Source organism: Ips typographus, linkage group LG1 (genome assembly GCF_016097725.1).
Source record: "Ips typographus isolate SLU linkage group LG1, UJ_Ityp_2.0, whole genome shotgun sequence".
Lineage (NCBI taxonomy): Eukaryota > Metazoa > Arthropoda > Insecta > Coleoptera > Curculionidae > Ips > Ips typographus.
In genome coordinates, this window is record NC_138422.1 from 7497166 (window position 1) to 7521224 (window position 24059).

Sequence of the window (24059 nt, forward strand, 5' to 3'; positions counted from 1 at the left end):
CTTAAAATGAAAGTTGTCTCTTAAAAAGTCTTCAAGCTTCCTTACCGATGAAAAGGAGACAAGGACGTACTGGGGAAGAGATAGGGCACCGACAAATGACAATAAATTATCAAAAAAGTTGGTTTACGGAAGAATCCGTTTACCCAATTCTGAGACCTTAGTTCAACGAAACTATTTATCACATCTATGTATTGGATGCAGTTCATTGAAAAGTGCAATGACGCTGTCAAAATTTAACATGTCAAATGTCATCCAACATTGAAATTCAAGAAAGTCAATTTGAAATTTGGGCCCTTGGCAAAATTGTTTTTTTTTTAAATTTGAATTCTATAAATAAAAGTGACTAGGTCAAATGGATAATTTCTCTCTCTTACTTGGAGGATCTTAAAATAGCTCATGGCAAAACCAGGTTGTCCAGAGCCGACGCGTTTCCGCGGTAATTAAAATTCCACTATTTTAAACTACCTTTCATGTTTTCAAAAATTTATTATGGCGGGAATCCAACTCGCGCAAAATGCTCAATTCATTCCTTCTAGAAAACGCTCGGCATACAGGTGACAGTGCGTTTTGGTTAATGACTGAGCATTAAATATTCAAATTATCATAGATAAGTTTAGTGTCACAAAGTTATAAGTGCATAAAAGGCGATTTATTTCCAAAATTTGTCATATAAATTTAAAATATTCCCCCTTGATTTGTATTAAGGACACAGCTGATTTTGACAGATCGCTAATATTTTTATAGGGCTTTTAACCTTTGTGATTGTGTATCAAGGAAAATCATCATATTTTTCTGTAAGAAATAATCATGGAAACTCATCGGGTAGAACTGTACATTTACGATTTATCCCTGGGAATGGCAGCCCAGTTATCACCACTGCTTTTAGGTAAGAATCTACTGGATTAAAAATTAAAGGGTTAGCATTATTACATGGACTGTTTGTTTAGGTAAGAGAATTGATGGTGTTTGGCACACATCTATAGTGGTGTACAGTCGAGAGTATTTCTTTGGGTCCCATGGGATTGAAAGTTGCAATCCGGTAAGTGCCAATATTAAAATAATACTCCCCTCTAAAACTGCAGTATTTTAAACACATTTTTGGATAAGCAAGTACTTTTAAAATTTACGTTACAACACTCTATATTAAGTATTTGGCACAGGACAGTTTTGTTTTCTTTTGTATTTATAACTTTCCTCAATTTGCTTGGGCTGGCTTCACAATATGTTCTCAAACATGTTTATTTATAGACTGAAATTTTTGGAGTAGGGTGCCTCCTCCAAAAGAGATGGCTCTGCTATCTTAATCTTAGCATTAAAGAATAGTTCAGTGTCGACTTTCTTTTAGAAGTTAAAGTCTAAAATTGGAAACAGTCTATAAATAAAATCAGTGCATTTTAAGGTTTGTTCTCCGCCTTGTGATACTTTCTTACTTTCAGTATGTATTTTTTAAATATTTATTGTATATTAAGATAAGAAATTAATCTGAAAAGCCGGCAAACGTCAAGCCAAAGCTGTATATTTAGTAAACTTCCACATGGTTTTCATGATGTATTAACACCTACTAGGATGACATTTCAGTTATAATTAGATTGCATGTGGTGTTATATCCAGGTTTGTGTAAGTAATATTATACTTTTCAGGGTGGAACAGCACTAGGGGGTCCTAAGGAAGTAAAGTATTTGGGAGACACTCAGGTGCCTTACTCAGTTTTTATTGAATATATTTCTGGTCTATCACATTCAACTTACAGGTATGTACAGAACTATCTAGACTTTTATTACTGTTTAGCTGTAATTTGCGGTACTCAATTCAGTTATTTTTAATACAGAGTGGATATCTGAACTCCACTTAGTGATAACTAACATATTTGCAGAATTACTTTGACACCATTATAAGGGGCTACTTTGATTTAGGCCAAATGAAGTGCTTTTATATCTAGTAGTGTCTAGAGAACTCATTTTTTTAAATTTGTAGTGTAGCCTTAGTTGGGTAAACACTCCTTTTCTAAATCATTTTGCAGTCTGTGGTATTGCCAGATCAGCTGAAAAGAATACCAACTTTTGATTTACAAATGAAACGCAGTTGGTTACAAACATGGTTTCTTAGGTGTTCTTTATGTGGTTGGATTTTAACTTTTCTCTTGGATGTCTATGCTCACTAAAAACTAAGACAAAAGAAGTAGTTTTTATGTCATTTCTTGGTTGATTTATACCTTGTTATACTTAAGTTTAACACATAACACTTATGAATAGCGATGGGTAATTTACCAGTAAAGTAAATATTTTACTTCACCAGGAAAATTTGACCAGTAAATTACCTGTAAACTACGAATACTGTGTTTCTCAAAGTTCAAAATTTGACACCGCTTTTCTCCCTGACTGTACCAAATTTTGTATTGTTTTTTTAGGTTATTGGATAGGAAATTTAATGAGGATTCCAAAAATGTGTTTCAAACAGTAATTTTCTCACTCTAAGTGAGTTTTACAGGTGATTTGGTCCTTAACTGTCCTTTCAAACCGTCTTTCTGACAGTTGATACTTTGACACCAGTTTTCTCCAAGACTTTACCTGATTTTGTAGTGTTTTTTATGTCAGTAGATAGGAAATTTAATGAGAATTCTAAAAATGTGCTTAAAAACACGATTGGGTTACTCCAAGTGAGTTTTAAAGGCGATTTTGTCCCTGACTGTCCTTAAGAGTATTCAATTTTCAGATTACAATTTCACTGCCTGTAAATTTGTTGCATAAACTAGCTTTTCCTAAATAACTCAAAAACGGTGAAAGTTACAAAAAAATTGCAGGAAACCAAAAATGTTCCTAATCAACTCCTTAATCCAACACCGTAAATTTACAGGACCGTTTTTGCTTCCAGTATACAGGGTGTGCATGAAAAATATGTTGATTGACTGTTCTTGGTCACCCTGCACACAAATTTTCAGATAGAATTTTTTTCTCAACACCACTGAAAATAGGAGGCTTAAGACGGTTAATTTGAGTGGTCCAACCTGTCCGAACTCGCAAAAATAACCGAATTACAGGGTATTCAAATTTCAACCAAAACTTCAACTGATTTAAAAATTTGTTTCATTAAACCAGTTTTTGCTAAATAACCCAGAAACGGTGAAAGTTTGGAAAAATTTGATAGAGAGCAAAAATGTTCGTAAAGAACTACTAAACTAATCCCTGGAAGTTTTACAGTTTGTTAGTGTCGCTACTATACAGGGGGTGCATGAAAAGTGTAGTGATTCAGATTTATTACTTTTCAAATTAAAGACAGCCATGAAAGAAAAATAATATCTTTCAAGTAAATTTTAATTATACCCATAAATTTACTGGTCAGATTGGAATTTGCTGGTAAAATTGGTAAATTTTCCTGTCACACTTTTCCAATTTTACTTTACCTTCCGGTAAATAACCGGTCAGGGTAAATTTACGCACATCACTACTTATGAAGTTAAAATTGAGGTTAATACTACATTAAAATATGGCATCCTGTTTTAATTATTTTCTAAAAGTATGTATGTACTTCTTACATGGCGTATAACTGCAGTTAAAATCCTTAAATGATAAATCTTAGATGGTAAATAGGTAAGGGCACTTAATAATCATTCCTTGAAACTTAAGGTAGCCATAATACTTATTATTTTTACTCGTTGAGGCTACCTACCTTAAGTTTCAAGGAATAATTGATGAATTAATATGGCCCGAAATCTTAAATGAGCATAAACCCAAGAATGGAAGGATGAAATTTTTCAATTAGACTTGCCATGTCTTAAAAGTCATTTTGTGTTTATATTTACATGCAATTAATCATAATTATAACAAAATAAAACAAAAAAGACCAGACAAAACTTGCTTGTTTATGGTAAGAAAAGGATTTTTTGAAAGGTCACAATTACATGAAATAAGTAATTTATTAGATTTTTGTTGTACAAAAGAAACATACAAGCAATCTACTTTTGACATAAATACCTATTTGAGTAGAAAATTATTTTTTCATAATTATTCCAAAGTATCAATATAATACTTACAAACTTATTGTAGTTTTGGATAAAAAATAAGATAAAATTAAAGGAATAATAGATAATAGGGGTGTTTTTTTATCTAAAAGACTTGACTTTTGCACTTACTAGATCTTATTTTTAGTGCCATTTTTTGAACACCCCATTTGACTATTTTGATATTATTTCTGACTGAACTGAATGAAAGTTTAGATGTCGAGTGTTATTTTATTTCATAGAAGTCACATAGAGGCCCTTTTACACTCTGAATAAAGCAAAATACTGGATATTTAATTTTCCAACCATCCTGTATACCTAATTAAGAAAATAAATAAATATTTACTGAATAGGTGCTGATAGTCGTTATATTAAGCGGTTATGTGTTATATTAATTTTGTAAGGTGTTTTAAAGATTTTAAACAAGATTCCTACTTTTTATATAACTAATATAATATAAACTAATTTTTCAAGTGTCTTTATTTGTAATATTCCAGTGCCAGTTCGTACCAACTCTTTAGCCATAACTGCAACAATTTCACTGAAGAAATAGCCCAATTCCTCTGCGGTGTGAGTATTCCCAAGTACATACTTGATTTGCCAAACGAGGTGTTGAGCAGTAACCTGAGCGGAGCGATCTCAGCTTTGGTTGGTCAGCTAGAGAAAAGCGCCAGGCCGATTGAGGAAGAGGAACAACGGTTTTCGAGGGAAAACTCTCCGGATCTTTGGAAGCAAATCGAAGAAGCAAGGTCAGCAAATAAAAAGAAATAGGGTTGAGAAGGTTGAGCAGCTGTAAAATAATTATCGGCTTGTTTTGAGGGGTGAATATATTGAATTTTATTCTGCATTGTACTAACAATAATAATGATTAAGTTTTATGTTGTGCTGTTTTAAATAATAAACTAAAATCCGGTTGAACCCGCTTAAAGTCTCAAGTAAACTATTAGGAGTTGTATTTGGTTTTTTTTACATTAAAATCATTGCCAACACTTAACAAAACTATTTCACAGTCTCAATTTTACCATTTAAAAGATAATACAGCAGAATACATATTATAGGACACTCTTCAACAGATCAATTTTTCTTGAAAAGCTAGTAAAATGCTTTTTTATTGTTGTTCCTCACAGTCTTTAGAAATCAATTTGGAATCCGACCTGTATAATTGAATGATGCATGTTGCTATGTTAAGTATTTATTAAAATTTTGTTGAAAGATAATTAAAATGTTCGAATACATATTTGTACGACCAAATCTGTAGTTATAGCATTCAGTACTAACTTGTTTGCTTATGATAAACGTTTAATTCCGACGGCTTTTTAAACTTGTGAGTTAGTGGTGAATAAAAGTTTTTTCCAAAATCAATGTGTTTTTTGTCTGTTTCAATGCCGCTTTTATAGCTTTATTTTTGTCGGTGGATTGCTTAATCCACATGATCTTATAATCGCGATTTTCGTTTTTTGTATTCCAAAATTATTTTAAATTGGTAAGTATACATTAAGTATACAATGAATAGATTAAATTGCGTTAACTAGCTAGTTGAAATCATGTATTGAAATATAACATGTTACTTTCAGAAAAGTAATAATAAAAATACTTAAAAATTTGTTTCATTTTTAAAGGTACAACAACTTTCTGTTGGAACAACGCAGAAAAACTTTAAAGGAAAAAATCGCAAAGTCTGAAAGAAAAAAGAAGAAAAAGCGCAAGAAGATCTTAGCCACTGGTGGTGTTGTACCAGCTGAACTTGAAGTAAGAATTTTTTCTATCAAACCAATTAATAAGGACTCAACTCGTTTATACCACACCCTAGAAGACTGCTTTAATCCATAGATAGCTGTATTCAACTTTAAAACTTTTCTTTCTTTGCCAATTTCTATAAAAGCTTCAGGTTGTTCCATATAAACTGTTTCATCCAAAGTGCCATGTAAAAAGCAGTGGTTATGTCTAAATGTGTTATATCAAGATCCAAATTAACACTTAAAACGATTAACAAACGTAATGCTTGACTACTGGGGAAAAAGTTCCATATTATGTTTTTTTAAGGAAGTTGCTATGGCCGACACAGAAGCCCCTCTAAACGGTACGACAGAAACGTTGCCTTCTGAACAGGCGCTAGCCTTAGAAGAGGAAGAAAAACGAGAGGAGGAAGAGAAGAAAAAGGCTAGAGATCCACCCATTGTATACAAAGACCTAGTCGATGTAAGATGCGTACATTACTTGACTCATTTATCCTACATGTCTCGGTATTTCAGGTAAAACAAGAATTTGATTCATTGTTGAGTCTGATCGACGGAAAACTAAGTCCAGAGGAGCAAAGGTCTACCGAAGAACTGCAACAGTATATAATAGGCGATGAAGGCAGTTGGGCTTTAGGCGAAGGATTTCTGGATTTTATCAGTAGGTTTCTGTAGTAGTGTGTTCAAAAAAGTAATTTATTTTATTTTGTGTTAAAATGGCACAGTAATTAAGTCAAGAGTACTGGATAACCATTAATTACATTTTAGGTAAACTATTAAACGACAAGCAATTTCCCGTTGAAGTTAGAGTTAAAATTCTAAACATATTGGCTGTAGCTGCTTTAAAAGATGACGTAATTTTGCTGTTACATTCTGACAGAAAAGAGCACGTAATAATGAACTACGCCTATGAAATTGACCGGCTTAGTAAGGAGGAACAAGAAGCACTTGCCTTGTTTGTAAGTTAACGTTATTTGGTGGGTGCCTAAATGTTAATGGAAGAGTTTTAGGTTGTCAACATGTTTGAAAATATGAGCTCTTCGGAATGGTTGCTGTACATTACCGAATGGCCGTTAAACAATCAGCAAATCAGTAACATAAGGGGAACCACCAAAGTGGCGGTTCACTGTCTCCTGTCCGATAATCCAGTTTTGCAGGAAAGAGGATCGGCCATTATCTACAATCTGGCATCCAAGGAGGTAAAAACTGTGGTCTGTATCTATTTCTGTAGTAACTTGTTTCCGTCTCGACTAATACTGAAATAGCCACTAGAATTTCGTCTTTTTTTGCCCTCTTACAATTAAACAAAGAGTACCTACTTGGCCGATATAGGGTGTTTCTAAAATGTTCTACAAAACTATCTAGTGCTTTATAATGTTGCTTAATAGTGGCCCAAAACTAAAAAAAAATTGTTAAGAAACCAGTTGGAGTTGTGTATACTGTTAATGCAACCACTCTATTTGTGACCAAAACATAAAGTAAGGTTACTTAGTCGATAATGTAAATTTTACAACAAATGACAGCTTTTTATTAACTTTTCTATTAACATTTCATGTCACAGAAAAGATGACGGTTTGCGCTTTTCACAGAACTGGAGATCATCTAATTCCGCATAAAATAGATAAAATAAATACATACTATTTGCATTCAATTTGATTGTTTCAAGATGTCCAGGAAGAAAGTTTAAATTTTGAGAAAACGTCTCCGGCGAAAGTGAGACAGGAACAAAACTTTTTTCTAAGTCACTATGTACAACAAAAAATGATCTTTAAAATTGCGCAAAGACGATGTCTCTATGATTTGTCGTTTTTGAGATATTGCATTTCTTTCGAAGCAAACTTTAGACCACCCCCACCACTTTATTTAAAGAGATGAGAGGTATTATGAAGCACTTTCCCATTATTACAAAGCATTGTGAGGTATTACAAGGCATTACGAGGCATTTTGAGATATTTATAAGGCATTTGAGAGTATTTTGAGGCATTGTTTGTATATTTCAAAATGTCGTTTATTTTGTACAAAATTGACTGAAAATTGAACAGAACAGCATAGACACATGTAAATATTATGGTAAAATCTTTGTTACATATGATATTGAGTTGAAACAATATTCATTACAAATTATTATAATAATTTACCAATTTTTCAACATTTAAACTACAATTTCAGCTTTTAAAACTGTCTAAATTTAATTTACCAAACGATCAACATTTGAATTAAACTAAATTTTGTTAGGTCTTCGATGATATTGCGGTCGAAATAACCATGGCGCTTCTACAATATTTCAACCAAAAACCATCCGAAGAGCATCTTTTTAGATGCATGAAGGCTCTGGCTCGGTTCACGGAAGTCTCCAGACAAGAGGTTCCGCAACTTATTCAAATGATAGGACCCGACCCGAAAACCTTCAAAGGAACTAGCGAAAGAATTGATGAGCTTATCGATAAAGTAGCTGCTAAAATTCGTTAAGTACTCATTACAAAATAGAATATTATCCATATTCGTAGGTGTGTAAATAATCACTCTTTTCGGAACTTGATGTAGTTTTCCCTGATCTTTAATAATAACTGAATATTTTCCATTTTTGTCTAATAACGAGTAGTATTGCTTTGTAATTATGCATTTTATTTTGTTTTTTTTTTGTTACAACCGTGTAAGTTTTTTTGTATATTAATTTTTTTACGTCATGTTTAGAAAAATTGTCGTTTGTTTTATGGTGTTGATTAAAAACCCTTGTTTTAACTGTTTCAGTGTTTTATTTGCTGGGAACTTTCTTGTTGAACCAATAAAAATGTCATAAAACACTGTATATTTTTTTATATAAATTTTCTATAGATAAAACATTATCGTATAAATAAAATTTTCTATCAAGTCTTAATTGATATTAAAAACAAGTTAAAAAATTGGGCCCTACTTGCTCGGATTATGCAAGATGATAGTAATTTTGTCTCCTTGTGCAACTGAAACAAAAAACAGAACATTTTATTAAATCTATCCATAAATATAACTAGAGTCCGGATTTTTAGGAATTTTGCTTTTTGTAAATAATAAAAGCAACCAACATTTGACATCTAATGTGAACGATTTACACAAAAACACGTCATTTGACAGATTTTTTAAATGCTTTTTTTGCTTTCTTTTTGTGCTTAATTTAGTTTTTTGTGCTTATTTGTTGCTATTTTTTGTATGGTTTTAAGTTGAATAGGCTAATTTACAATTGCAATAGCTATATTGAGATATTGAAGGCTTCTGAGAGACGATTTGTTTGAGTGGTTGAACCACCCTGAACTCCATAAATAACCAAGCTACAGGGTGTTAAAATATTGAAGTAGTTTTTGGAAAATATCTCGAAAACGGTTAGAATTACAAAAAAAACACTACAGGAACTCCAAAATGCTTCTCAAGCAGTCGAAAGTCTTTCAAAACAGTCTAGAATTTTCCAAAAGCTTTTAGAACGCTTTAAAGGCTTCCAAATGATCTTCAACTAGTCTAGAAGCTTTAAAAAAAAATCAAGGCAGTCTAAAAGCTTCCGTATGCTTTTAAAACAGTTTAAACACTTCTAAAAGTTTCTATAACCTTCTACAAGGTTTCAAATGCCTTAAAAAGCAGTCCAGAACCTTCAATGTTCCTAACGTAGTCTAAAAAGATGTCAAAACAGTGCAGCAACACCAAAATGCTTTTAGAATGGTCTAAGATATTCCAAATGCTCTTCAACTAGTCCAGATGCTCCTCAAGCAATGCGTCTAAAGCATTCCAGAACCTTCAATATGCTCTTTAAACTGTCTAAAAACCTTCCAAATGTCTCTATGTCTAAAGATTTTTATGCTTTTTTGGGAAAAATAATTTTGTTTATTAAGCGCTTTTTTTCACGATTTTAGTGCTTTTTAATCCGGACTCTAAATATAACTATGTAAAAATATTTTTAAAATACAGGCTCTTGTTTGAATATTGAATATTTGGTTGCCGCAAGTTAAAAGGACCTTTCTCTATTTGAATATTCCTAAAAAACTAATCTTACCTAGATACTTAGCTATCACATAGGGTTCTCTCTCCAAATTCTTCTCCACGTCTGCAATCACTTTGGTAATTTTATTGTATATATTTTCTAAAGTGGTGGCTTGTAGGTTACCTACAAAGTTATAGTGCTGGTTCCAATAGTAAGGAATGTTCTTCTTTTCCAAATAATACTGATACTTTTTCAGCACCTAATAACACTAGATTATTTAATTTTTAAGGATATTTTAGGTTTATGTACCGTCATAAACACGTAACCTAAAGAACTAGTCTTCCAAAAACTTGGGTCATTTTTCTCTTCCATTGTCCATAATGCTACAGATTTGAGGTAGTAACTTACGATAACATCGTGTTTGAGCGTGTCTCTCATTTTCTACAAGCAATTACAACCATCATAAATCGGTACCTAATACTTTCTATCTACAACAGTGCGGTAAGTGACCTCACGACGTTTGGTAATAATAATAATTTTGATTTGCCAATGTATTACTAATCTGGATACCGCAGTGTTGTAGATAAAGTATTGTAAATAATACGTGTAGTAGGTACTTGGTTATCACAGCCCTCGATTGATTGAAGTTTCACTCGCGTGCGTTAATAACCAACTTACCACACTTATTATGTAATACCACTATTTCTACTATACCAACCTTGAGCAGTTTGACTGTGGGCTTCAACCTGTCCAGTCCTTTAATCATTTCCCGTTCCTGTTCTTGAAAGTTAAGCAACCAGTAATGGTCACGATATCCCTGTACTGTCTTTGGCTGTTTGGGAACAACGTAGAAATCCGGCTGTATGTGTAATATTTTATACAAGTTTCTGCTTTTTATGATAGTAAAACATTTTGCGTTCAAAGTCATACTTTTGCTTGAGGACACGGATTTGGTCTAAACTCTTTCTGCGGCCATTTGTCGTTTGAAAATATGAAACATGGCACTAAATCCACATCCATGTAGATGGAATCTTTTTCAACACCGAGAGTTAATGCAGGACCGGTTTTTCGGACGTTCACCTGAAATTGTGAAGTTGGTTATCTGTTGTACATATCACAGCAAGATCTTGCTTACAATATCTCAAAAACTTTATCTGATTTTTTTTTAAATTTTGTACAGGAAGGATTTTAATAATTGTGGGGTGAATTGCTGAGAGATTTTAGTGTACGCAATCAAATTTTTTGATTTTTTTTAAATACAGTGTGTATTATAACATTAAAATATGGGTTTTAGATTTTGATAAAATGTTGATGTGCCCTTTATTAAATCATTAGTGATCAGAATAATTTATTATTGTATCAGAATCTTGTGGTAATGACAAAAAAAAATTAAATCATGTATTAGCCCGAACGATTAGTAACTTATAATCCGGTGAAAAGTGCACTTTACCGCACCCGAGTGGGAAAATAACTATAATACTTATTTTAATATTTGTGATAATATTGGGATTACTAGTTTGAATAAATTTTTATAAAAAATTTCACATACCATACAAATTCCACGTCTGGTGTTTATTTGATATTTCTTACTATTATCATCTCGTGGAAAGGTGTTTAAAGCCTTTTGGAATGTCTTCTCCATCCATTGACGAACTTGAGATGCTTCTATGAAATGCTTCTCGCTAATAAACTTTTTAAGTCCCCTAAAAACACATCAATTCATTTTACAATTTATAATAATTAGTATTTCTTATTTATTTATTACTATTGATTTTCTTTTATCATAAGTGGTACAAGATATCAAAAAATGTTGCAGTTATACGTTGCTGAACTTGAGATTTAGTCCAAATACTAATTTTAGAATTTTAAGGTGTAATTATATGAACAATTTGTTGGCATATTTAACGTGGGTTATTAGAAATTACAGTGGACGACGGATCTTGTTCTTCCACATATTGTAGAGAGACCATAACTTTCTAACTTTTAGTTCCCTTGAGATGCTGAAGACCACACGACCCTATCCATCACTTTGGAGGTCTTCCTAATTCGTGGTATACTATCTCTAGCGATTTTTGCTAGCTTTTCTCTACACCATTTCCAAAAGTAGTTCAGAAAAGGCCAAGTGACATTCAGAAAAGGTCAAGCGTAATTCAGAATAAGGAACTGCAATTCAAAAACCATCAAGTGCAATTCAGAAAAAATTAATTCGAATTCAGAAATCATCAAATGAAATTCAGAACATTCAAAGGCAATTTCATAAAATACATCCATAAAATGCTGAAACTTCAAGACACTTTAATAAATTAATATTTTATAATACAATGAATGGTATGAAAAAAATATCACAATTTAGGTTAAAAATTAAACTGGTAAGTAAACTTTGACTATTCTGAATTGCACTTGACTCTTTCTGAATTACAGTTAGAAATGGTGTAGTCATCCTATCCACGTGATCATTCCAAACTCTTCTACGTGTACATCTCCACCTGACAGTCTTCTACTGTTAGGTAGGTCGTGGGATGAGGAGGTGTGGCAACAAAAACACCGACCTATCTGTGGTGCGACGTTTCGTGACGAAATAGTCACTTTATCAAGCACTCAGATGTAATATAATTACGCACACGTACATAGTTACTAGTTACTCACAAACGTTGTTGTAACTATTTACGTGTGTGTAATTTTTCGGAATACCTATCACATCTGAGTGCTTGATAAAGTGACAATTTCGTCACGAAACGTCGTACCACAGATAAGTGGGTGTTTTTGTTGCCATACCCCTCCACGACTTACCTAACAGTTTAACAATAAGGATACTAAATTCTAACCAATGTCTTCTACCTCACATTCGTGCCTTATGTATGTGCTTCTTCTTCTGTCTCTTAATGTGTGTACCCTGAGATGTTTCTAAAGTATTTTCATTTCCGTTATTCATATTGGTGTTATTCGAGATGATTTACGAAGTGCGACTGATATTCGGTTGGCTTTGTTGCCTGGTCCATTTACTTCATTCGTTCTATTTTTCCTTAAAGTTATTCTGTTCCAGAGTAAGTTTACATCTGACTGGTTCTTTGGAAATGGATACTTGCATGTTGAATGATTTAGCTTTTTCATAGAATGCGCATAGGCACAGGTATAGGACAGGCCTTTGCAAGTCGTCTTCGTTATCTGCTATAATTAAGGCGTCATCGGCGAAACAGATAATTTTGATTTCACCCCTTGTGAGTGAATATCCTCCTTTTATACTTTTTACTTATTTTATTATTTCATCCATTATTTGATTGAAGAGTTGTTTAAGAGCCTCCTTGACGAATTCTTGTTGGTGTTTTTATTTCCTCTGTCAGGATTTAATTAAAAAGAACAAATTTCCAGTGATGTATAATGACTATTTATCTTCTCTCTTCCACATATAACGCCTAATCGCTGTAACCATCAGAGTAACTGTATTTTCGAAACGTGCTTTTTGTTAACAACAAACAAAACAGGTTTACTATCCTGAACAAGTTGTCTTAAAATCATCCAACAATATTCAGTGAGAACAAAAATTCACAATATGTTTGCTTTAGGTTATACTTTTATGCCCTAGTTTCAACTATATTTGTACTTCAACAATATTTTACAAAAAAAACGTACTTACTCAAACTTTCCATTCAAATGCTCGGAGTAATTATCCAAAAACTTAACGTGAACAAATCCAGGCACGTCGCTTACAATAACTTCGGTTTTAGCAACGGGCGGCATAGTAAGTAGCATATGAATGTCATATTCATCGGGATGAGCAATTTTAAGGCCGTCGTAGAAGCTGCCTCCAAAAAATAGTTTTCTAAATACGTTGGTAAATAGTGCGTCAATGCCTTTCATTTTTTGTATTATCTGATCTAAAACCTATGTTTTTGTTTAGAAGTTATGTGTTTCAGTGCTTTTAGAAAAAAACGAAAACCGACCATAAATACAAACCGTGTAATTGTCAGAGAAAAAATAACTAAAAGGACAAATACTAAATGGACAGTATTTTGGTAAAAGTCTTAAATAAAACGTAATTTTTTTTTTACTCAAACAATAAAATTTTTATTTTCAAACATTTTAGAGATACAACATATTGTACTGACACTATTGAATTAAGTTGTAACATCAAAATCAAACAAAACCGAAAATGGTAAATACGAGAGTAAACACCGTCTAGCTAGAGGATATTTTCTGGTGTTCTGTATTGTACCATTTGTGAGAAAACTTTTTGTTGAGCTGTATTAAATTTTTTTATGTCCTTTTTCTCATTGAATTTCCTACGATAAATTTTGACCACCCTGTATAAGTAATAACTATTGTTTAGTTTAATTTGGATGTAATAAACAGTGCACTTATATCGCAAACAGATTATCAAAATAAATAGAAATGATTAGGAATGTTCCAAAATTAATTATGTAAGGAATCTAGTCGACAAATTTAGCAAAATTTTTTCCTACCTGGATTTTTTTCCTGTTTTTTTATTTTTTCCTGTTTGCTTATCTTTGTCGGTTACACGGTTATTCTTACAGTCGGTTTTTTGTCTTTACGACACAAATATAGCAAAAATTAAAGGAAAATATGATGACGCAATGTATAGATTGCATTTCACTTTGATTTTCGCCACAGTGTCACTTTTTGTAGAACATTTGAATAACCTTATATAATCACTTACCTCACGTAATATCCAATTATTTGTTTTAACTTCTTCCTCAGGTAGTGCAATGATCTGTTTGCTAATTTGTTGCAATACGCTTTCCAACTTTTTATAACGCTTATTGTCGTCAGTCATCTCCGTCACGTTTTTTTCTAAAACTGATATTATATTTTAATAATTTGTTTTTTAGAAACTTGCCAAATATTTTATTGGTCAATTGGGTTCAGGTGGTTCACTCAAACTAAAAAGTTTAATAATTGCACAAGTGACAGGTATTTATTTAGTGATAAATGAACCATATGTAAGCTGTTTATCAGTACTTTTGCACTATGTGATAAGCTGGGATAGGATTCTTAAAATTGATAATGTTTTGATGTCATTTTTGTTTTTTTTTTAACTTTCCTTTTTTTTCAGAGCTAGATATTTACGGATGTTTAAATATCAACATATAACAATAGAAGGGGAATCAAAATTGTTGATCCATACATGTAATATTTTGATATTATACAGCATTTTTTTAACAGTTTTGCAAAAGTGCAGTTTTCAATAATTTTGTCAATTAAAAAGTAAAGGCATATTTTTGATAATACTCAAGTCCTATTATTATTTATTGGAGGACTTATCACTAAGCCTATAGGACTTATTACTAAGACTACTTTTGCCTAGTTTCGTTATTTTTACCAAGCAAAAACGCAAATTTGACAGTTAGCACGTGAGATGGTAATTATACACACTATGCAGTATGATGTGACAACTGTCAAATTCAATCTACTTCTATAGAGATGAACAACTGCATTTTCTATACATATGTTTAGTGTTCTTACAGCTAACTTGATAGCTAATATTGTGTCATATAATGTTTCAATGACATGTGATAAAGCAGGATACAAACAAAAGATATCTTTGCCAGAGGCCTCTAGAACTTTTTTGAAAATGCCAGACACATCTCAAACAAGTATCTATTAAACTCTAGAATCATTTTAAAATTATCAGGTTGTTCTATAATCATTGTAAAGTTGACAGAGGCTCCAAAAATAAAACTGTCTTAGGGTAATAAAAAAGGATATACAGGGTGAATCAAATTGATGATGCAACGTATGGGAACTTCGTTTATCCTTAGAGATACAAGGTCAGTTAAATCGGAAAATTTTTAGAGAATTTAATGAAAAACTCATACTAAGGTTTCCAAATTGGATTAATATCTGTTCCCACTTACAGAAAATGTGCGAAACTGCATTTTAAAGATTGTATTTTAGATTAAAGCAGGTTAATGGCAGTTTTAAAATGAGGACATTATTCTTAATTTGTTTTTGAGTTTTGTTAATAACTTTGGTAAACCTTGTCCTTATGAAGGCCTTTTTATATTTTTGCAACATCACAAAGAGCTTTACAATCCCCTTTTCAACAATGTTATGATTATGTAAAAAACAATATTTTATGTTATACTAGACCTTGAAAAGCTTTCTATTAAAACGATTAACAGTTCAAGCCGCTTTTAAGCTCTAAATTATTATTTAAATCCATTTGTGCTAACAGTAAAAAAAAAGTAAATGTGTTTGTCAGTGTGTCCTTATGCCTACTAACCTATTCACTTCAAAACTCATAGTTTACATCAAAGACATTAAATTGGTGTTGGTAAAGATGTCCAGAATAGTATGTACAAGTCAGGATTGAGCATAATAATTAGCAATGCTTTCTTTCTCTATTATTCAAAATAAGTCCTATATGGGGTACATACTGACATCTTTTATACTCTGCAGTTTGTCGCTAGAGACACGTTTTTAAATAAAATCATTTTTACACTAAACACTACTAATAAGTAAAACCTGTAAAAAAAACACAGAAATCCAAGGAAAATTCTTTTAAAAAAGTTCATTTTTTAATTTTTAACACACTTAAACTTAACCTCAAACTTAAGTTTACCCTGAAAAGAAAACGAAAACATGATAAGAACCATTAGCCATGGCCAATCAATAATCAAGAATCAAACCACAGAAATCGAACCGCATGGCTGGTTGACACTGTTGCCACTTATTTTGTTTGTCAGTGTAAATAAGGCAAATCGATTATCAATCACTCTGCAAAATATTTTTACTGTATGAGTGAATGCACTAAAATTTTTTTTTTCATTATACCACTGCGAAGACTGTCTATTACTGCGGCTGATTCATTGTCGAGGAAATGTATCTTTTCCGTAAAAACGCACGAAAATGTCCATTTTCGGTGCGCTGATTGTAACTAGTGGGTTTAAAACACATTGACTTGTGTATAGCCTCTTTCTAAAAGAATAATTTTTTATCTGACTGATTACTCTTTGATTTTTATTACAGAATACATTCATTTGTAGTTTTTATGTTTTTGTATTGTTTGATTTGGTCTTTGTATTAATTAACGGTTAAAAAAACAACATTTTTTAATTAAAATATCTGCTTTTATTTAAACTAATAAAGAATATCACAAAAAGGAAGCAACCGATTGCTAACAGCTAAGTTACTACTAACTACTTTAGGAACTGAACTTAGGTAAATCAGTCTTACATTTTGTACAGTATTTACAATTATTAAACACAGTCAGATCTTTAAAACTTAAATTACATGTTCAACGTTTAATTCTGGAACTTATTTTTTTAATCCACTTCTTCAATAGTTGGTCCTGACTTGGCACCACTGAAACCTCCTGCTTGCTGGCCGCAACTTCCTCCAGGCATGTTGTTTGCATAGTTATTTTGTTGTCCACCTCCGTACAGCTTAGCCATTATGGGACTGCAAACTGATGTTAGTTGTTTTTGCCTATCTTCAAACTCTTCTTTCTCTGCTAAAGTGTTGCTGTCCAGCCACCTCAAAGCCTCTGAGCACTCCCTCTCCACTGTAGCTTTATCTTCACTGTTGAGTTTATCGCCACATTCCTGCAGGGCTTGCTTAAGTTGGAAGACGTATGCCTCAAATTGGTTACGGGCAGCCACTTTAACTCTTTGTGCTTCGTCCTCTTCTTTGTACCGTTCTGCCTCTGATAACATTCTGTCAATGTCGGCCTGAGATAGTCGTCCTTTGTCGTTCTTGATGGTGATGTTCTTTTCCTTGCCTGAGCTGGTATCTTTTGCGGATACGTTAAGGATACCGTTAGCGTCTAGATCGAAGGTTACGTCAATTTTTGGGACACCACGAGGTGCTGGAGGAATGCCGGTCAAGTCAAAGGTTCCCAGAAGGTTGTTGTCTTTTGTCATTGCACGTTCACCTTCAAAGACTTGGATGGTCACTGCTGGTTGGTTGTCCGCATAGGTGGTGAAGGTTTGCGTTTGTTTGCATGGAATTCTTGCATTTCTTTCAATAATCTTGGTCATTACCCCTCCAGCTGTTTCAATACCCAAAGACAGTGGAGTTACGTCAACGAGAAGAACGTCCTGAATTTTGTTGTCAGTTTCTCCACTTAGAACTGCAGCTTGGACGGCAGCTCCGTAAGCTACAGCTTCATCAGGGTTGATGCTCAGATTCAACTGCTTTCCGTTGAAGAAGTTTTGTAGGAGCTGCAGAATTTTAGGAATTCTCGTGGATCCTCCTACTAGAACAATATCGTGGACAGAACCTTTATCCATTTTAGCATCAGTCAGAGCCTTTTCCACGGGTTGTAGCGTTCCTCTGAACAGGTCGGCGTTCAGTTCTTCAAATCTGGCTCTAGTAACTTTGGTGTAAAAATCAAGGCCTTCAAATAATGCATCAATTTCAATTGAAGCTTCAGTGCTGGATGACAAAGTTCTCTTGGCACGTTCAGCTGCTGTTCGTAGTCTCCTCAAAGCTCTTGGATTTGAGCGGAGGTCTTTTCTAAATTTCCTCTTGAATTCATCGGCCAAATGGTTGACTAGTCGGTTGTCAAAGTCTTCACCTCCCAGATGTGTGTCACCAGCTGTGGCTCTAACTTCAAATAAGGAACCTTCATCGATGGTTAGGATTGAAACATCGAAGGTTCCACCTCCCAAGTCGAAAATAAGGACGTTTCTTTCTCCCTTCAAGTTCTTGTCCAAGCCATAGGCTAAGGCGGCTGCAGTGGGTTCGTTAATAATCCTCATGACGTTTAGTCCAGCTATGACACCGGCATCTTTGGTGGCTTGCCTTTGAGAGTCGTTGAAGTAAGCTGGTACTGTGATGACAGCATCCTTAATGGGCACTCCTAAGTAGGCTTCTGCGGTTTCCTTCATTTTAGTTAAAACCATGGAACTGACTTCTTCAGGGGCAAATTTCTTGATTTCTCCTTTGTATTCGACCTGAATTTTAGGTTTGCCAGCTTCGTTGATCACTTTAAACGGCCAATGTTTGATGTCCTGTTGGATTTTAGGGTCGTCGAATTTGCGTCCAATCAACCTTTTAGCGTCGAAAACGGTGTTGGATGGATTCATGGCGACTTGGTTTTTGGCAGCATCCCCAATGAGTCGTTCAGTGTCCGTAAAGGCAACATAACTGGGTGTTGTTCGGTTACCTTGGTCGTTGGCGATGATTTCCACTTTTCCATGTTGCCAAACACCGACGCAGGAGTAGGTGGTTCCCAAGTCAATACCAATTGCTGGAGCTTTCTTCACCATTTTTATTCTTCTTCGATGTTCACTTGATTACTTGAAAATATCACTATCACTTGTTTTAGTACACTGAGTTATTAAAACTCTCGTTCACTTGTAAAATTGGCTTGCTTTGCTCGCTTTGAACTATTCAAAACTTCTGATTTAGCGCGTCGACCCGAAGTGCTTATATACGCCGGCTGGCGGCGCTCGATCCGTATCGAACAATCTAGCCAACGAGGACTAGAAGGACAAGTAGGACAACGAATAATGAACGGTTGCGTCTAGAACGAGATGGGTCGATACCGCTTTGCTACACAGTGGACCAAACACGTTGCAGTTAAATGATCTAATGAGAATTTAATTTTTTTCCAACTAAATTTAAATTTGTTTATGTTTTGTTTAAACTAGTCACAATACATATGATTTAATATAAGTGCATGTGCCAATTTTTTTCTAATATTTTGTACGTATAACTGGTTTTTTGGGACACTGTATATTACGAAATGTTCCTACTTCGAAAGTTCCAGATGATTTTCGGACTCGCCAATATGTAACTTTACAACGAAAACGTTTTGGTTCCAAATAAACAAAAAAAAGGGTTTTTTGGGTTGCGATTTTTGAACTATTATCTTATTATATTTATAGAAACAGGGCGTTATGCACAAAATCGAAATAGGTATTCTGAAACTAATCATCAGATGAGAAGTATGGGAACCAAAGCAACCCCATGTAAAAAACTATTACGTTAAAAGATAAATTTAAAAAAAAACATATAAAAAAACTTGAAAAAATAGAAATAAAGTGCACTAATATTTTTTAGAAATATGGCTGCGAAAAAGTAAACTTTTTCCACTGAGTGTATAAGATATACGTTTCGACTGCACTTAATTTATTTTCTAATAATACGAAGAGTATCCGAACTAACTATCTCCGCATACATTTCAGAGAAAAAAAAACAATAATACCTACAATAAATAAATAACTACGTAGCCAAACTATTGACTTCCTCAAAATAATTTTTTGTTTTTGCCCTTCTGAAAAATGGGTTAATTATTAAACTTAATATGCGATTAGAAAAAAGCACCAATCATTTGAAATTAGGTATTTTAGTATTTTTTAATATCAAATTTTTAAATGGAAAATTACATGGATAATTTTGTTTTTTTTTTCTTAATTTCTCTCCTAACCTTAATGTAAAATACTGTGTGTAAAAAGTCCGGCAATCCTAAATTATTTCGAAAAACGAAAAATATAAACTAAACTTATGGACTTCTATATAAAAATGGACGCATTTTAAACGTTTTTACCGTTATGTGATACAGGGTGAGCCACAAGATGATGATGAGATGAGACATGAAGTAAGATTATGTTTTTTCTTATGGAATGACTGATTACATTTCATGTAACATGTTGTATGGTTAACTTGAACAGTTTGCTATATTAATTATTAAAGAAAACTACAATTTCGAGTAAATATAAATTATTTTTTATTTGATTAAATGCTGAAAATTTGCATCTTGACCTATCTTACATTCATCAATTATTTTTCTTAAATAACTCTTCTTTAATAATTAATTAAATAGCTGCCAAACTGTTATGAAGTGATGATAGTCATACCTATATGAAACGTGATGAAAATGAAAGGGTAAATTATAAAATTTTAACAAATCAAAAATCAAAAATTAAAACATAATCATTCCATAAGAAAAAAAAATAACCTCAATTCATTGCTAGCTTGTGGTTCACCCTGTATATTCCTGATTATCACATGATGGTAAAACGTTTAGAATGGGTCAATTTTTATATAGGAAGTTTTTCCATAAGTTGTATATTTTTTGAAATAATTTAGGGTTGCCGGACTTTTTACACACAGTGTGTACGTTTTTTAAAAATGGTCAAAAATTATTACATTACAAATATCAACTAATTTTTGCTTTGTTTTGGTTCCTAACTCCACCTAACTTGACGATTTATTTAAGAATATTTCGATTTTTTGCATAACGTTCTGTTTCAGTTTTTCAGATAAATAATATCATTTAACATGGGTTCTAGAAGAGTTCAAGAATTGCGATCCAAAACAACGATTTTTTGTTTATTTGGAACAAAAACGTTGTAAAGCTACAATACATATTGCCAAATACGTGAATCATCTAGAACTTTCAAAGTGGGAACATTCGCAATATACAGTGTCTCAAAAAAAAATAATACGTACAAAATATTAGAAAAAAATTGGCACATGCACTTATATTAAATCATATGTATTGTAACTAATTTAAATAAAACATAAATAAATTTAAATCAATTGAAAAAAAATACATTTTTATTATTAGATCATTCAACGTAACGTGTTTGGTCCACTGTGTAGCGGTATCGATCCATCGCGTTCTAGACACAGCGGTTTAGTATAATTCATTTTCCCTTCTATTTCTGGGTGGCTAGAATGTTCGATACGGTTCGAGCGCCGCCAGCCGGCGTATATAAGCACTTCGGGTCGGCGCGCTATTCAGAAGTTTTGAATAGTTCAAAGCAAGCAAAACAAGCGAACTTACCAAGTGAACGAGAGTTTTAATAACTCAGTGTACTAAAACAAGTGATAGTGATATTTTCAAGTGATCAAGTGAACATCAAAGAAGACATAAAAATGGTGAAGAAAGCTCCAGCAATTGGTATTGACTTGGGAACCACTTACTCCTGCGTCGGTGTTTGGCAACATGGAAAAGTGGAAATCATCGCCAACGACCAAGGTAACCGAACCACACCCAGTTATGTTGCCTTTACGGACACGGAACGACTCATCGGGGATGCTGCCAAAAACCAAGTGGCCATGAATCCATCCAACACCGTCTTCGACGCTAAAAGGTTGATTGGACGCAAATTTGACGACCCTAAAATCCAACAGGACATCAAACATTGGCCATTTAAAGTTATCAACGAAGCTGGCAAACCCAAAATTCAAGTTGAATACAAAGGAGAAATCAAGAAATTTGCCCCTGAAGAAGTTAGTTCCATGGTTCTAACCAAAATGAAAGAAACCGCAGAAGCCTACTTAGGAATGCCCATTAAGGATGCTGTTATCACAGTACCAGCTTACTTCAACGACTCACAGAGGCAAGCCACCAAAGATGCCGGGGTTATAGCTGGACTAAACGTTATGAGGATTATTAACGAACCAACTGCTGCCGCCTTAGCCTATGGCTTGGACAAGAACTTGAAGGGAGAAAGGAACGTCCTTATTTTCGACTTAGGAGGTGGAACCTTCGATGTTTCAATCCTAACCATCGATGAAGGTTCCTTATTTGAAGTTAGAGCCACAGCTGGTGACACACATCTGGGAGGTGAAGACTTTGACAACCGACTAGTCAACCATTTGGCCGATGAATTCAAGAGGAAGTTCAGAAAAGACCTCCGCTCAAATCCAAGAGCTCTAAGGAGATTACGAACGGCAGCTGAACGTGCCAAGAGAACATTGTCATCCAGCACTGAAGCTTCAATTGAAATTGATGCATTATTTGAAGGCCTTGATTTTTACACCAAAGTTACTAGAGCCAGATTTGAAGAACTGAACGCCGACCTGTTCAGAGGAACGCTACAACCCGTGGAAAAGGCTCTGACTGATGCTAAAATGGATAAAGGCTCTATCCACGATATTGTTCTAGTAGGAGGATCCACGAGAATCCCTAAAATCCAACAACTCCTACAAAACTTCTTCAACGGAAAGCAGTTGAATCTGAGCATCAACCCTGATGAAGCTGTAGCTTACGGAGCAGCAGTTCAAGCTGCAGTACTTAGCGGAGAAACTGACAACAAAATTCAGGACGTTCTTCTCGTTGACGTAACTCCACTGTCTTTGGGTATTGAAACAGCTGGAGGGGTAATGACCAAGATCATCGAAAGAAATGCAAGAATTCCATGCAAACAAACGCAAACCTTCACCACCTATGCGGACAACCAACCAGCAGTGACCATCCAAGTCTTTGAAGGTGAACGTGCAATGACAAAAGACAACAACCTTCTGGGAACTTTTGACTTGACCGGCATTCCTCCAGCACCTCGTGGTGTTCCAAAAGTTGACGTTACCTTTGACTTGGACGCTAACGGTATTCTTAACGTATCAGCAAAGGATACCAGCTCAGGCAAGGAAAAGAACATCACCATCAAAAACGACAAAGGACGACTATCTCAGGCTGACATTGACAGAATGTTGTCAGAGGCAGAACGGTACAAAGAAGAGGACGAAGCACAAAGAGTTAAAGTGGCTGCCCGTAACCAATTTGAGGCATACATATTCCAACTTAAGCAAGCTGTGCAGGAATGTGGCGATAAACTGAGCAGTGAAGATAAAGCTACAGTGGAAAGGGAGTGCTCAGAGGCTTTGAGGTGGCTGGACAGCAACACTTTAGCGGAGAAAGAAGAATTCGAAGATAGGCAAAAACAACTAACATCAGTTTGCAGTCCCATAATGGCTAAACTGTACGGAGGAGGACAACAAAATAACAACTATGCTAACAATATGCCTGGAGGAAGTTGCGGCCAACAAGCAGGAGGTTTCAGTGGTGCCAAGTCAGGACCAACTATTGAGGAAGTGGATTAAGCTCTAAAGATCTGTCAGTGTTTATTGTAAATAATGCACAAAATTTAAGACTGATTATTATAAAATTAATTTTGGTTCCTATCTAATAATTAGTACTAACTTAGCTGTTAGCAATTGGTTGCTTCCTTTTTTTTTGTGATATTTTTTATTTGTTTGAATAAAAGCAGTTATTTCAAAAAAATACGTTGTTTTATTTCTTAACCATTAATTAGTACAAAGATCAAATTGAAATAGAAATCAAAAATAAAAAAATAAATATATTCAGTCACATAACAAATAATTCTTTTAAAAGAGGGCTATACAGGCTGTAGGAGACATAAATGTCTAATCAAACAAAGGATGTTCTATTGAAAAAATTAAGTATACTTCAACAAGAACGTTTTTGTTTCACCCTGTGTAATTTTTGCGAGTTCAATACTTTTACCAACATTGTTTACAAATCTCGATCAAAAAAATTTTGTATTTTTGGTATTGCCAAACCAGTACACGCTAATTGTGTCATTCATCTAACAACTTTATAATTAATGGGACTAACCGAAAATACAATTATATATCGATGGTTTTCCGTTATAAAAAATTAGAA

At 33.8% G+C, this 24059-nt stretch overlaps 2 protein-coding genes and 2 pseudogenes across 6 annotated transcripts; 2 read left to right on the forward strand and 2 right to left on the reverse strand.

Moving 5' to 3' along the window:
* Positions 1-311: 311 nt before the first annotated feature.
* Positions 312-8478, forward strand: LOC145738095 (uncharacterized). 3 transcript variants are annotated; one of them, XM_081993190.1, is made up of 11 exons: positions 312-436; positions 745-886; positions 948-1039; positions 1641-1750; positions 4495-4746; positions 5617-5746; positions 6041-6196; positions 6250-6394; positions 6502-6692; positions 6744-6944; positions 7969-8478. In XM_081993190.1, exons 2-11 carry the CDS (start codon positions 808-810, stop codon positions 8200-8202), a joined length of 1590 nt encoding a protein of 529 aa, XP_081849316.1. In that variant the 5' UTR covers positions 312-436; positions 745-807; the 3' UTR covers positions 8203-8478. The 3 variants fall into 3 exon arrangements, with proteins under 3 accessions (XP_081849316.1, XP_081850019.1, XP_081850859.1); XM_081993893.1 differs by lacking the exon at positions 312-436 and having other exon boundaries at positions 510-886; positions 6744-6932; XM_081994733.1 differs by lacking the exons at positions 312-436; positions 745-886; positions 948-1039; positions 1641-1750; positions 5617-5746 and having other exon boundaries at positions 4607-4746.
* On the reverse strand, positions 8467-16437 carry LOC145739825 (cyclic GMP-AMP synthase-like receptor). 3 transcript variants are annotated; one of them, XM_081995339.1, is made up of 9 exons: positions 15921-16437; positions 14355-14494; positions 13314-13561; positions 11229-11382; positions 10610-10759; positions 10398-10538; positions 9989-10120; positions 9752-9938; positions 8467-8693 (listed from the first exon to the last, which is right to left on the reverse strand). In XM_081995339.1, the coding sequence occupies exons 2-9, from the start codon at positions 14469-14471 to the stop codon at positions 8644-8646; spliced, it is 1179 nt and encodes a 392-aa protein (XP_081851465.1). In that variant the 5' UTR covers positions 14472-14494; positions 15921-16437; the 3' UTR covers positions 8467-8643. The 3 variants fall into 3 exon arrangements, with proteins under 3 accessions (XP_081851465.1, XP_081851613.1, XP_081851538.1); XM_081995487.1 differs by lacking the exon at positions 15921-16437 and having other exon boundaries at positions 13314-13478; positions 14355-14500; XM_081995412.1 differs by lacking the exon at positions 15921-16437 and having other exon boundaries at positions 13314-13499; positions 14355-14480.
* Positions 16438-16745: 308 nt separating this feature from the next.
* On the reverse strand, positions 16746-19055 carry LOC145737312 (heat shock protein 68 pseudogene; annotated as a pseudogene).
* Positions 19056-21375: 2320 nt separating this feature from the next.
* Positions 21376-23657, forward strand: LOC145726840 (heat shock protein 70 A1 pseudogene; annotated as a pseudogene).
* Positions 23658-24059: the final 402 nt, after the last annotated feature.